This window comes from Carassius auratus, chromosome 2 (assembly GCF_003368295.1).
Source record: "Carassius auratus strain Wakin chromosome 2, ASM336829v1, whole genome shotgun sequence".
Lineage (NCBI taxonomy): Eukaryota > Metazoa > Chordata > Actinopteri > Cypriniformes > Cyprinidae > Carassius > Carassius auratus.
In genome coordinates this window covers 2,960,100-2,976,084 of record NC_039244.1, presented here as the reverse complement: position 1 = coordinate 2,976,084, position 15,985 = coordinate 2,960,100, and the positions used below count along the sequence as shown (strand labels likewise).

Here is a 15,985-nt window from a genome sequence, read left to right as displayed (position 1 = left end):
TCCACACTCAGTCACGGTGTCATCAAACTACACTACCTGGACTTTGTTTATGTTGAATACGCGCCATCTAGCAACAAAAAATACATATTGTGCCTTTAATCTGGGGTGAAATGTGACCAGGACATGTTTTTGTGAGATTCGTCCTCATAGGTTGATACATAACGTGTACTCTATGATACATATGATTTTACCTGTGTATACTCAGAATATATTCATACTTTTCCTAATAGCCTTGATATTCAGATTTATTCAGCCAGATGACTGTCTCAAGCAATACAAAATAATCAATAAAAAATTGTAAAAACACCTAATTTCCAATATAAAACGTACCGCCAACTTAAAACACTGTTTTCTAAACTGGCACAACGGCTTAGTGTATTCATCACTTTCTTCTGTCGTACTGTATGAATTAATGGCTTGTAATATCCATTACGTTCAAAACACAACTCACGGAGAACCATCTGCCTTTAATGATGTTAAAATCATTGTAAATGTGTCTTTGACCATTAACATAGCATCATGTGATTGTGCAGTGATGGCGCTCCTGTAGTAAATGCTGATCTGTCTGTTGACACGTCTCGTGCTTTTATGTGAGGGATCAATCTTCCAAATGGATAGAGGTTGGCAGGCATCAAACACTGGATACTACTTTTTATGGTGAATTAGATCCAAAGTATCCAAAGTAATTATGCAAAGCTAGGTCCATTGCGAAATAAAAAAACAAGCAGCATGTGATTATACTACTGTTAGTATAGCAACAAAGCAGCACGCTATAGCAGGCAGCTCAGATGTGCAAGGCCTGCGCTCAGGCATGGTTTGGCAGCTGGCAATGAGACGTTTTGATACTTTATTTATTATAATCATTTTGTACCTGGAAACTGCATTGGTTAAGTACCATAACATTTAACAAGCAGCCAATTTTATATCGTAATATACAATCTACACATGCATGCATGCACCTGCAATCACAAATTAATTCTCAGTAATTCATTTGTGTCTACTAGACAGCAATGAGATTAGACCAAATGAAGATATTTGCTTTGGTCTTCTCCTAGAAAAATACCCCAGTAATCTTATACATGCCTCCTTTAGTGTATGAGAAGAGATATCAACAGTCTCAAACTGTGTTTAGATTTGCAAAGATACTAAAGTATGAAATAAAAGTTATAATTTATAACAAAATCTTCATTTTGATGACAAATTACAAACATGTGCACGTGCACAATAAGACAAGGAACAACAAATAAGGAAGTAAGGTACATTTTTAAAGTTGACTAGTTCTCCAAAGCTATAAAAGAGCATATGTGCTCTTCTTTTAGGTAGAAAGAAATAAAACCTCTTAGTTACCTCAAGACATCCTGGTTTCTCTGTGTCTCCGGTTTTGCTCGGAGCAGCTGTGGATGAAGTGGAAAGCCTCCTTTCTTCCCTGAAGCTCTGCTCCAGTAGTTTCTTATTCAAGATCCGTGCTGCGTTCTCAGCTAGCGTGTAGCCTGGAGGAGCAGACAGGTCCTGTCTGGTGATAATCACCTCTGGAGTTTTCTCGCCTTGCGTTTCTACAATCAGCTGCACAGGGCTTGGGGACCGGCCCCGTGAGTTCCTCAAAGGCCCCTGTGCAGCACAAACACTGGGGGATTTAGGGTCTGTTGGCCCTTGAGGCTCGGTTTCAGTGGGACGAGAGCGGCTAGGGGACTTGTTGAATTTCTGCATGGGCTCGTAAGCGACTGGCGTGTGGTCGATGAAGTTGAAGAGGCTGGAGAGGCCGTCGTTGATGGTGGTGTGAACGGGACTGTCTCTGGTCGTAGTGGAACGGGCCCAAGCCGATTCATTGTTCCCTTTTTGCTGCGGAGCAGTGGTTGCTGGGGTGGGAGCACGGGGTTGGCCAACAGGTTGTTCTCCTTTGCCAGAATTAGAAGGTTTCCGTTGGAGCTTAGGTGAGCCATATTTCGGCGAACAGCATGGACGTTCAAACTTGGCTTGTACGATTGGAGAGTACTGCATCTTTCTCTGGCTACGTGAAGGAGATGAGATGGGCGTTGAGCCTCCTTTGGGTGTCAGACAGCGGTGAGGGCTGCTTGTGAGGGTGCGAAGAGCCTCTGTTTGCAATCCCACGCTGATGGTCTGGGTGGTCTGTGTTCCCCGTGTGGTTAAACCATTTGTCTGACATGCCATGTCCCGTAGCTGCCTTTCCGGAGGACTAGATCCAGATGCAAATGATCGCATGGCATTCCGAGCAAAAAATGCCTTTTCCTTCATGTCATCGCTCAGATTCTGTGAAAGCTCCAGCTCTAATGACGAGGTATACCCGACAGCAGCACGACTCGATGGACGTTCTCCAGGCCTAAGTCCTGCCTCCAAATGACTACTTAGCTCACATGGCCACCTTCCTCCAAACACCTCATCAGCACCGCCAACTATCTCCCCTGCCTTTACTTTGGATAACATGTATTCCTGTTCAGGGGGTCCTGGAGCTGACCGCTCTCCTCGAACAGGACTGTGGAGGAACTGCACCCCAAACTGTTCACCCTCCTGGGCTGCACTGAGTGGGAGCTCTTGGCAGTACTCAGGGATACTCATGGTGTTGGTGGTCAAGGTAGCGCTGGTGGTCAGGTACCAGGAGGCTGGCTGGAATGCTTCCGAAGTAGACTCGGCCCTTCTTGGTTCTGCCCTCTCTGCCCAGGCCTCCATCACTGGAGAGGGGATTACTGGGTCAGGAATGGGGCAAGCAGCCAGGGAGCTGGTGGGCAGATCCCAACCCTTACTATTAAACTCCTCAATGTATTTGAGGTCATCTGGTGAAAGGGGAGGAGTCACATCATCCCGCCCATGCTCGCCAGGCTTGCTCTTATCTGGCAGGAAGGGGGAACTGTCCATCAAACGCTGGAAGTCACTCATGGAGCAGACTGACTTTGCCCTGCGGAGGCAAAAACAAAAGTTACATTGGTGTTTCAAAACACTGTAACCAATGATAGATGCAACTCTCAGAGTTAACACTATGCTCCCCTAACCTTGAGAACATAGGACCCTTAGAACTAGGGAACACAGGACCTTGGGAACAGTGGATCCTGGGGAAGGGGGAACATAGGACCCTAAGAACATGGGAGCTTGGGAACAGGGGACTGTGGAAACTGGGGACATAGGACCCTGTGAACAAAGGACGCTAAGAACTAGGGAACATAGGACCTTGGGAACAGTGGATCCTGGAAACTAGAGAACATAAAAACCCTAAGATAATGGGAGCGTGGAAACTATTGAACATTTAGCCCTATCAATGTGGGAGATTGGGAACAGGGTATCTTGGGAACAGGGGACAAAGGACAGTAGGGATAAAGGATGTTAGGAACTGGGGAACATAGAACTCTCCTGAATTTGGAAGTCTGGTAACTGTGGAACTGGGGGAAATTGATTGATCTGTACAAGGTGAGACGCTCAGGAAAAGACACTGAAGCTTATCTACAGTAACTGAGACAATGTTGAGACCTTTGAAAAGACAATGATCAACGGACATAGGGTGAATAGCATGGACTCACATGAGGTCACTGCCAGATAACAACACTAGCAACTAAAGGCCTCGGGCTTCACATTCACACAATGTTTAAAATGCAATTAGCAATGTTTTGTAAGGCCAGCATTACTTTTACTACTCATTGACCAATCTCACCCCTAACCCTTTCAGTAGTAAACGTTGGCATCTCAAATCATTTGTCTCGTTGAGAAGACGCGTGAGGCTGTTACAAAGTGATCAGACTAATGGAAGGGATCCAAGCCATATCTAGAAGCCAGAAGATCATTGAAATTTGGGGTGGGCACTTTTCACCCAGGGATGTGCAAACACCACTATATTTATAATTATGACAAATTAACCCTAATCATAATATACATCTTTTAGCATTGAAATATAATATTATTCAATTGCGCAGCTGTTTTGTCAAGCTTTGCTATTCTTTAGAGGAGTCTTATGTCGCTAAGAGAAGAACAAACTTACTTTACTTTCTTAGACTAGCACACACATACTTGTTAACCAAAACCATACCTGAGTAGGCTGCCGCCGCTCTTCTCTTCCTCAGGGTAAATGGCAGGATCCACACTCTCAGAAATCTCATTCAGTGCCTGAAACAACAACACAGTTAAAACATTAAAACCATTGTTAACTTGCTTTAAAAATGTATGCAGTACAGTGCAGATAGTTCTGCCATGTAATAAATCTTTCTCATTTCACATGAAAAGATGCAAATCATAAAAGAGGTAATTTTCATATAGAACTCTTTTATAGCAGCAAAAACATCCTGTGTAATAATAAGGGCCAAAGAGAGGATAACGACTGTGGAAGAAAGCTTTTGATGCCAAACAAACAACAACAACATTATAAGTAGACCTCATTTAAAAAAAAGCATGATATGAAATGCGCCCCATCGTGCAGTGTCTACTCTTTCTCTCTCTCTTACTTCCTCCAGACGAGGGAACCGCTTTTCGCTCTCCAGACGTGATGGAGGAGGCACCTCGGTTTCGCTCAGAGGATCCAGAGAAAGGGCATCCAGGAACAGGCTCTCTGGGGGCCGGTGTCCCTCAAAGGGTTTGGGTCTGCCCAGCACCCACTTCTCCTCCAGTGTGGCCTCCGAGTCGGAGTGGGAACGCATGTGTGCGGCTGTGCAGGGGGAGCGTGGAGATCTAGGAGCCTTACAGGGGCTCTCCTGAGGGGAGAAGACATGTGCTGGGCCTTCTTCTTGCTGGAGAACGTCTTTCTGCATCTGGGATGGAGAAGAGGAGATACTGGCTTTGTTTCAAGACCTAGTAAGCCGTGTTGCTGCCAACTGTACACATAGCCAACTATCTTCTAAGGCAGGGTTTTTCGGCCGGCTGAACCCCTTAGATGTGTTACATTTACTTTTACATTTACTCTTTTGGGAGTATAAATTAATAATTATATAATTCAACCATACATTTTCATGTTCATGGTTCTCTGATGTTGGTTAACGGTCACATGACATGCATGTAATAGATAAAATATTAATAATTTATTAATAAGTGTTTTATTTTGACTTTGTAACTGGAGCCCATAATATGTAAGCCTGGACCACAAATCCAGTCTTGCAGGAATAGCCCAAAATGTTGTAAAAAAAAATGTCCTACCATAAATATACTGAAACTTAAGTTTTGATTAGTAATACGCATTGCTAAGAACTCATTTGGACAACTCTATATAGGCATTTTACATCAATATAACCTTTTTTTTTGCACCCTCAGATTCTGCTAAATATTGTTCGATCCTAACAAACCAAACATCGATGGAAACATTTATTCAGCTTTCATATGATGTACAAATCTTAATTTTGAAAAATTGACACTTATGACTGCTTTTGTTGTCTAAGGTCACATATAATAATAATAATATTTCTAGTTCTTATTATATAATTATATTTAATTCTAATAATTAGAAATTAATAAATAAATATATTCCTGTTGCAAATTACAATAAACACATTAAAAATATTTTCAAACGTTTAAACCCTCAAGCCTTAAACATTTCAAATCCTCAACCTTTGCTATAATACTGCTGAAAAACTGTAACTTCTGTCCACATAACTGTTGAAAATGTGTAAATAAAGTGAACCTAGTGTATGTAGTGTATGTAGATGTATGCATTTACTGCTAACTAAACTGCTCTGAGATGCTGAGTGCAGTGGATTATATCATGATGATTATGTTAACATGCTGCTCAAATAATGAAGGAACAAATGAGTTTCCATGATTGATTCTGCTATTTTCCTGTTTATCTCTGTGAAGATGCTTTGACACAATCTGTATTGTACTAAACACTATAGAAACAAAGTTGACTGTATTATTGGCATATTTAATTACGCTTAATACCAATACTTTCTGGCTTTGCACGCACTTACATGTCTCGTCTACCATGTACTGAGTGATGTGAATGAGTTAAATAAGAAGGAATTACACCACTGACCTTTTCCATTTTGCGGTACATTTCCCGTAAGCTGCGGTCCCACTCCTGCCTCTCTTTCTCGAACCGCTCCAGTAGTTCATTCCGCTCCTGGGTCCAGCGTTTCTCTCCGTGCTGCAGTTTCCAGTGCAGCTCCAGTGCTGTGCTGTGACTGTCGGCCAGCAGACGGCTCTGTTCCTCCCGCTCCTGCTGTAGTACATCTGAAGCAACTGTGTCTCCAGTCTCTCCTCTCATATCCTGCAGCTGCAGGGATGACAGCAAGACAAGAAAAAGAATAAATACCACCATAGGGTATGTTTTGAATAACATACTGCTCATTGCATTGCATGCATGATACACATATTTTAAATATGCATTGCAAAACAACCGAATGACATACTATAATTAGCAAAATGTGCAGTATAAAACCTTCATCATGAAACTGTATCCCTTAATTAAATGCATTACACTGGACCATCAATTTTCAGTGCAACAAAAGAATGGTAATTACAACTGTGATTAATAACATCAACTTCTTGACTCATTATTTAAACAGACTGCTGTCTAATAAATACCAATGATTGTTTCTTTTATTTAAGCATACAGTGAATTGCTATTTGTTAAATCATATTTTTTTAACACAAAGTATACAGTACAGTACATAGTGTATACCATGAAGAATGGAATCAGCAGTACGCAGTGCATATAGCACTTTAAATATATAGTCAGTGTGTAAGTTTATCAAATGAAATGCAGTAAATGTAGTGCAGCAGAGTCCAGATACACTTTTCTTATTGCATGTCTGTACTCGCTGTCTGAATGAGCAGGGATCCTCTCACATCTCCTTTCTTTTAATAGACCATGACTGTGTTTGATGGCCGAACTGCACCACTGCATAAATATAGCTGGCTATTTAAAGACGCTCCCTAACTTACTGACACAAAAACAGCACAAGTCACTGTAAGCTGAAAGCAACGCATAGCACCGCAGATGCTTAACATCTTTGCATATGCTGATTAACTAGATTTATGTCTATTTAAGATATAAAGAAAATCAGTTTTATGAAAAGATCAAATTTCATATTTGACTCTTTAGAAAGTTACCTTGGACATTGACATTGAAAAAGCTATTTACACTACCTTTCAAAAGTTTGGGTCGGTGACATTTGTAATGTTTGTGAAAGAAGTTTCTTCTGCTCACCAAGGCTGCATTTATTTGATGAAAAATGCAATAAATTATTAAAATCTAAAACAATTGTTTTCTATTTGAATATCTTTTAAAATGTAAATTATTCCTGTGGCATAAAGCTGTATTTTCAGCATCATTCCTCCAGTCTTCAGTGTCGCATGATCCTACAGAAATCGTTCAAATATGATGATTTGCTGCTCGAGAAACATTTCTGATTATTATCAATGTTGAAAACAGTTGTGCTGCTTCGTTTTTGTGGAAACCATGACACGTTTCATTTTTCAGGATTCTGTGATGAACAGAAGAAAGAACAGCATTTATCTGAAATAAAAATATTTTTTTTACATTAAAATGTTTTATCATTTTAATGTCCCCTTGATGAACAAATGTAATAATTTATTTCTACTTTGCCTAAACTGTAAAAAAAAAAATATGTATTTTTTATACACTTTTTAACTTTTTAAAATTAAACAATTGTTCTATAAATTTTCATGCAGAATTGATCCAAAATTCAATTTTTCCACATATATATTAGTTTGTGCTTATACATGTGTCTCATTGATGAGTGAGTGACTATTTATAGAGTTGATGTGATGTAGATTCAGTTCAGTCACTTATAAGTTTCCATGTCTTTTGGGATGCTGTCTGAGAAGGTAGCTGCCTATGTAGACAGCACTCCTGTTTTAGGTACTTCCTGTCTGTCACAGGTGCTTTCTGCTGTGATGTCAGGTTTGTTTCTGTACCCTGTTGACGTGACTCCTCATTTCAGCGTGCTGTATCTCCCACGCCGCTCTCTCATTGGCTAACGTCTGCTGCAGCTGCCAGCGCCGCTGGGCCTCCTCGCGGAGCTCCGCCCTGAGCTCCTCCAGCAGAGAGCGCAGCGCGTGCAGCACACGCCGACTGTCACCTGTCTGCACACATGGAGGACACTGTTACTGCTCAGAGATTAATCTGTTGTAGTTTAAAGGAGCTCCAAGTATCAACTTAGTCTCAGATGTTTCCCTTGCTATTCTTTAGGAAAAGGACACAAATGAGTCACTAGTAAGACTCTAGAGCTATAAAATTAATGTGAACAGCAACTCAGATCATTAATGAGAAATGTTTACGTTTACATTGAGATCTCTCTGTAATGTGCATTTGTATAAAAAAAGGTGCACAACATATTAACCATTAATATCTATTGTACGGAGCCTCGTACATGACATGCAAGAAAAAATTAATAAATTGTGCGCACGATTTACTAATTCGTTCCCGCAATTTTCTAAATGTGCACACGATTACTATTGCGTTCCCTCGCGAAACGAATTAGTAAATCGTGTGCACAATTTATAAATCGAGTGAACGCTATAGTAATCGTGTGCACGTTTTAGTACATTGAGGGAACGAATTAGTAAATCATGCACACGATTTAACCTTATATTTTTTCCTGCATGTCATGTGTGGGGCTCCGTAGTATTGTAATAGTACTGTTATACAAAAATAATAATAATGATCATTTGTGCTGAGAAACATCTGAGAAGCAGGACTTTTTATTCTATGTATTCTGTCTATTCTCTGTTCATTTTATATATAGGAGAAATAAGTGATATTTTGCAAGGGACTCATCTGTGATTTTTCTTTTCTGCATGTGAGGGAGGTAAAATGCATTACAATGATAAAAATCATTAGTTGTGGGTTTGTATTATTAATTAGGTCGATGTGGGAGAGAGTTAATCATGACACAATAAACTCAGTCTCTCTTAGTCAGCGACTCTCTTAATCGTCTTTAATTAAAGAAACAGTCATGTCATCATTTATTCAAACTCCTCATTTCAAATGCATCCTGTTCAAACTTAAAGTGAGCATAAATGAGAATGGTGATTAAAAAAGAACATTTAGAAAATCTGAGACCCATTAATATCAGATCTCTCTTAAAGGGATAGTTCACCCAAAAATGTAAATCACCCCATCATTTACTCACCCTTCATTTTTGGGTGAACTATCCCTTTAAGTGTGCAACTTTTAAACAAAATAGCAAACAAACTCAAATCTCAAATTGAAATAAAGATATATTCAGCTCTGTCCGGATAAACAAATATTGCATTTCAATTAGAGAAGCCAGCGCCGCTGCTAAAACAGTTACACTGAGTTAATATTTACCACAGAGAAGAGAGATTTTAAGGTGGACAAACAAAAGCACAAATTTCTTTTTATTACATTTTCGATGGATATGTTCCTGTGGTATTTAAAATAAATAAATAAATCAAATAAAATGAAATGCATAACTGAAGGAATCCCTGTGACATTATTACAAAACATATTGCTGTGGTATTAACCTGTTTCTGGTTCTGGAATCTCTCCGGTGACAGCAGGAAGGGGCCGGGCTCTGTGAGGTCACTTCCTGTGATTTGGGCGCTCACTTTGTCTTCCATCTCTGTCTCTCCATCACCCTGGTCAGTCATAATGCCCAGTTCTGGAATGTTCTCCATTTGTTCATACTAAAGAAACAAAGAAGAGGGTGAGCAGAGAAAATGATTACAGTTAACCTCTTAGCATTTCTGTAAAATTCCCTAAAATGCTGCATGTTTTAAAGCTTACAGTTGAATGCTTACTGGTTAAAAACTTAATAAAATTAAATAGAAATGTTTTTTTTAATAAAAAATAATATGAAACCCCAGACATGATGTAAGAAAAAAATAATAAAATCTGCGCACAATTAACTAATTCGTTCTCTCGATTTATAAATCGTCTGCACTATTTAGCTAATCGAGGGAATGAATTAGAAAATTTGCTGCACAATTTATAAATTGAGGAAAAAAAAATAGCAAATTGTGCACATGATTTGGCCTAGTATTGTTTTCCTGGATGCCATGTGCAGGGCTCCGTAAAATAGAAATAAATAATAATAATAAAAAGATTATAATAAAAAATTATAATGAAAAAAAAAAAAACATAAATCTTGTTAAATCCATGTGACATTATATTCATTACAAAATTTTGATGGTCCTAAAACAGGTTTCAAACATACTTTTTTTTCTTTCTTTATTTTGGGTAACATTTTTTTTAATATTTAATTTTTTTAATATTTTTATGAGATTCACCCATTGAGTCTATAAAAACTAAGGGAAAAAAATAATATTAAATGTATTAAGGTGATTTTGTTTTGTTTTTCATACATTTATTCATTTTTTCATTTGATTTACTTTTTTTTTAACCAGTGATTTGTACTGGATTATGTATTTAATTATGAAAAAGTAGTTTCTGATGTATTTTATTGTATGTATTTACATTAAATTGCATTCCAAGTATACATTTGACTCAGTTTGTGGATCATCTTGGCATTAATACTGCCATGCTTTCCTGCTACAGAAATGATGATGTATTGATGTGCCACAAAATAATTTCAGTCTGACTAATATTTCTGCACTGGAAGTGTTTCTGAGCTTCATAGTTACATTTTGCTGTGCTTCAGAAAACCAACATTTGTTTACAGCAGAACACAGCATCTGTTGTAGAAATGACAGATGGACTGTGAAATTAAAAATCATACAACATTTGCTCACACTGTTCCATTAATGAACTGTTATGGTTCAACAGACGAAAAACTGCCATGAAAGAGACAAATGCATCTAAAAAAAGAAGTGATACAGGTCTACAAGAACTCACCAGAAATGCAAACTTTACATCATGCATGTTTTACATTTTGCATCTCAGAAAGTTTATTATTTCTGGTATTAATCAAAGTTTTATTAAAAAAAGAAAACTAAGTAAAAAAAATTACATAGATTTAAAAAAAAAAAAAAAAAAAGTTTAATTTATTTTATTATTGTTTTTTTTATCATTATTTATTTATATGTAAAATGCATTGATGTATCTATAAATACATACAATACACCAGTACTTTAGCATGATTAATGCATAATACAGAAATAATTAAAATATAGCATGTGGTAAATGACCAAATAAAATATGTGACCCTGGAGCACAAAACCAGTCTGAAGTATCTGGAGTATATTTGTAACAATAGCCCAAAAAACATTGTATGGGTCAAAATGATCGATTTTTATTATATGCCAAAATCATTAGGAAATTAAATAAAGATCATGTTCCATGAAGATATTTTGTGAATTTTCTACTGTAATTATATCAATACTTTATATATGATCAGCAATATGCATTGTTAAGAACTCATTTGAACAACTTTAAAGGCGATATTTATTTTTATTTTTTTTGCACCCTCAGATTCCAGATTTTAAAATAGTTGTATCTCGGCCAAATATTGTCCTAATATAAACCATACATCGATGGAAAGCTTATTTATTCAGCCTTCATGTGATGTACAAATCTCAATATTGAAAAATGCACACTTAAGACTGGTTTTGTGGTCCAGAGTCACATATTCCAATGATATTTTTATTGTGTTTTTATTGATGCAACGGGTCAATCAGGATATGTCCTGGTAATTTTAGTCATCTCGGCTAGTTATTCTGGATCTGCTCACCTCAGTATGTGCTCCCTCCTCCAGGGCGTCCGTCCTGCGTCCGAGCCTCCAGTGCATCAGGATCCAGCGCAGCTTCATGTACACAATGACCATGTTGTGATGGAACAACCTCACTTCCTGTTGCAGCAGGACTCTATCCTGTGCCCATGTTGGCTCATTAGATTGAAGTCCCTTCAGCTCCAGTCCTCGCTGGGCCTCGGCTCGCCTCCTCTCCTCCTCCTGCACAAGCCAAAACATTCAAAATAGACAAGAGTTATGGTTAATATACTTGTTATCATTATGATATTAGACAGATGCATGCTTGCATAGAGAGCACCAAGACTCTGAAAGATCATGTGGGGGTTTAAAGGCAAGCGGAAAAGTAAAGCATACTAGAAAACCCATCTAAAATCACTTTTATTGTGCAGTTTTCTTGCTAGTATAAGCTGGTTTAGGTGGATTATTAGTTAGTGGGAACCTGGCTAGGCTGGTATAAATAAGACTAACATAAGAATAACTTTGATATTGTTAGTACTATTTCAAGATGAACACTTACTGGACTGAAACAACATAGATTTACCTGAAAATCCATAAAATCATGTTCAAATGTGAGTATCAAATATCATCATCAAGCTTTTGAGAAACATCTCTCAACCATCATTGGATTGCATTGCATTATAAGGTTTGATCATCAAACTCAGCATTTATTTATCATCTTAAAAAACATATTATTGAGACATACAGAGTGACAATAGATATTTATATGTATTTTATGTAAGTAGTCTGTTATTCTGTAATAAAGATCTCATTGATGTACATTACAAGCATCAGAATTTCATCACTTTTTCTAGTGATATAAATATCAGGATCTGTAATAAATTGCATATTTTTGCTCAATTTGGGCCTTTTTCCTCCATATTCTCACTATATCAAACTATACGAACCATAAAAGCCTGATATATCAAATATGATACTCAACAAAAACATATGCAAACTTCATTATTCATTGCAAACTACTATTTTCACATCAGTATTTTATGTGAGGATTCTTTGAATTGATGACTTGCAGGTCTGATCCTGTTTCTAAAAGTAAACCATCTCAAGTCGCATTTATTGTTATGGCACTTTATACAATTATAGATCATTTCAATGGAGCTTCACTGTGATTTTTAATCTTCAATTATGAGATGAATACAATTTGAGCTGTAAAGCAGCTCTCAGGTGATTGAGTTTAGTTCAGTCATGCATGATGTCAAACAGCAGGTACCTGAGTGATGGATGAAGTCAAGCTGTCTTTCTCCTCCGCTCCAGCTCTCATCCTCCTGTCATGGTCCAGGACCGGGTCACGGATCTGGACCCCATCAGAACACAGAACACCAGTCTCAAAATCCCAGCACTTTGAGAGAAACACCATCAGTTTTCATGCATAAACACATATGTGTCATGCGGCAAGGCAGATGTGAGGTATCTTCTCATTCTAGATGCACTACCTTTACATGGAAAGATTAGCCAGGACAACATTAAATTGCATTTTAAGTTAAGTTAGTTTCCTAATAAACTTTCTGGATTGCTGGTGATAAACACAAGATAATTAATTCAGTCAGCCAAAGGAAGATTCTCCATAAGCTCATAATCAATTTAGATTTATTTCCATACTACAGCTGTGCTTTATGTGCTGTCTTATTGTAAGGCTGAATCAGAGTTATTATTGTTTACTAACACCAAAACTAAAACCATTAATAATATTTTCGTTATCTGAAAAAAAAAAAAAAACTGAAAATATACAAATAAAATCGAATTTTTATCTAAACATAAATATTAACAAAAACTATCATATATCATGTACTATCAAATATCATTAAGATTCATATGCATGAATATCTCAAGCTGAAAAATAAGAATATGCTGCCTTCAAGTCATTTCATTAATGATTGAGAGCGTATGAAGTAACATCAGGTCATAATTACAGAAGCTTTAGTTTTTGAGTCTTGAAATTTGAGGGGATTTTTTATTGGAATTTGAATTTTGGAGGGAAATCTTTCCAATTCTGCAGACTAGATTTAAACATTTAAACATTATTTTAAGATTATTTTAAAATAATTTTATTTGTAAAAAAATATATATAATTTATTTATGCAGTGCATTTTTTTGTAATGCACATCAGTATAAAAATAATAATATAAACATGCAAGATTACAGTGACATTACTCATTTACACCCAAAGCCCCGGTGTTGGTAACAGGTAAAAAGTGGTTTTATGAGGCAACATGCAAAACTACATTTCCCATCATTCTCTGCAGCTACATGCTAAAATATCCACAGCTTCAGTTGCACAACTAATGCACATCCATCACTTTTTATATTGTTATAGTAGTGCTAAAACTGATAAAGTTAAAATATTAAATTACCAGTGTTAATTTGTTCCAGTCAAAATCATTGTAAAATGACTGAAAAGTAGGGACCTATTCAGCAGGACTTGAAGGAAGCATGATGCTTGTAAAGTAAGTGTGCATTGTTGCATATTGCAAGATGCTAAGTACACTTGACTACCTGTCTTTTAGCTGATTTGGATGCACGGCAATAGCACATAAACTGGGACAAACAATAGACATACAACAAATTAAATGCAAACATATATATATCTACAGATGACATGGTTAATACACATACAGCCCTTATTTCAAACAGAAACATCACATTCTCAAAGCTCCTGCGTGAGGGGATGGTTAGTGATCGTAATTCATGACAAATCAGTGTGATTTTAAAATAACAGCAGTGATTGTGAGCTGAGTGAGAAGAAACCAAAAGAATCACTGAGAGACAATGATGTGAATTAAATGATTCGAGCGAACAAACTGATCTCAGCTAGATCTTGTGTTTTCCTTTAGTTGCATCAGATGAATCGATGCTGTTGCTGTTTTTGGTCTATTAATCTGGAGTAAAATAACTGGAAGTGTTATTTTATGACATTTGGCTCGCTTGCATTTGGTTTTACTACATTACAGATTTATTGCATTTTATCAACTTAAATTAAGAAATACATACAAGTTAGAGAGAATTGCTCTTCATACTAAAGAGGCTTTCCTTTCCTTCTAAATACAAAAACATGACTTAGTGAGCAGCTTTTTTGTCTTCTTTTCTGTTTAATGTAGAAACAAAAATTATAACATTATAAGTGGACCTCAGAAAACAGTACAAAAGAATAAAGAAAAGGCAGTTCATGTTCTGTCTGAAGCGAGGTCATTCCTGTTTCAGGACGGAAAGCTTTGTCATTAAACAAATCTGTACTGCACATTTTCACAAGGAAAGGCACTCCAACTCTCTAGTTTTCCATACACCACCGTATCATCTCTTACTGACCTGTTTTATTGTTAAAAAGAGGATTACAGCCTTGGTTATCTCTGGATATCTTTGACAGCTGTTGCTTTTCATGAGATATGGTTACATTTTAAAATAGGAAAAACTTTGCAACTTTGATGGTATATAATTGTAACATTTTAATTCATTATCATTAATATATATATATATATATATATATATATATATATATATTATTCATTATATTACCATGTAATCATTAATAATTAAATAATTTAATTAAATATTGAAGTTGCATAATGTAATGTAATGTATATATTTTTTTGTGTATATATATATATATATATATATATATATATATATATATATATATATATATAATATTCATTATATTACCATGTAATCATTAATAATTTAATAATTTAATTTAATTAAATATTGAAGTTGCATAATGTATGAAACTTACAAACATTAAATTATATATATATATATATATATATATATATATATATATATATATATAATAAATTCTATATTTTGTGTATGTATATATATATATATATATATATATATATATATATATATATATATATATTAAATATAGAATTTATAAATATAAACAATGTTAACATACATATTTAATAAGAGCTTTTCTTAATATTAAATTTATAGTAGACTATTTATATATATATATATATATATATATATATATATATATATACACACACACACACACACACACACACACACACCGTTTCATAATATTATATTTCATATAATATATTAAAGTTTAAGTAATGACATTCTGAAAAAACAAATCATTTCAGAGTCAATAAATGCAACACTTTTCTGAAACTACAGTGCTTTCTTGAAAATTACTCCCCACATTAATTTTTCAGCTGCTTTCATATTTCAATCAAACATGTGACGAAATCCCAAGATACCCAAGGCTTTCCATAAACATGCCGTTTTGGTAGAGTACGGGAATATCCATTCAGTGTTTACTATCTTACTGTGTACCACATTAAACTGTCAGTGTTTCGGGAAGTCAGAGGCACTGCAAAGACACTTAGAAACGTATCTGT

At 36.1% G+C, this 15,985-nt stretch overlaps 1 protein-coding gene across 4 annotated transcripts in view; it reads right to left on the bottom strand.

Moving 5' to 3' along the window:
* LOC113112538 (microtubule cross-linking factor 1-like) overlaps nt 1-15,985 on the bottom strand; it is a 50,403-nt gene that overhangs the window by 5,389 nt on the left and 29,029 nt on the right. For 2 of the 4 annotated variants that reach the window (XM_026278214.1, XM_026278231.1), the window contains 9 exons: nt 12,850-12,933; nt 11,604-11,822; nt 9,439-9,600; nt 9,306-9,308; nt 7,867-8,037; nt 5,960-6,199; nt 4,443-4,745; nt 4,031-4,107; nt 1,348-2,911 (listed from right to left, as the gene is read on the bottom strand). In XM_026278214.1, coding sequence (XP_026133999.1) covers nt 1,348-2,911; nt 4,031-4,107; nt 4,443-4,745; nt 5,960-6,199; nt 7,867-8,037; nt 9,306-9,308; nt 9,439-9,600; nt 11,604-11,822; nt 12,850-12,933 — 2,823 coding nt within the window. Of the gene's footprint in view, nt 1-1,347; nt 2,912-4,030; nt 4,108-4,442; nt 4,746-5,959; nt 6,200-7,866; nt 8,038-9,305; nt 9,309-9,438; nt 9,601-11,603; nt 11,823-12,849; nt 12,979-15,985 lie in introns of all 4 variants that reach the window. The other 2 variants (XM_026278205.1, XM_026278223.1) reach the window with 2 other exon arrangements.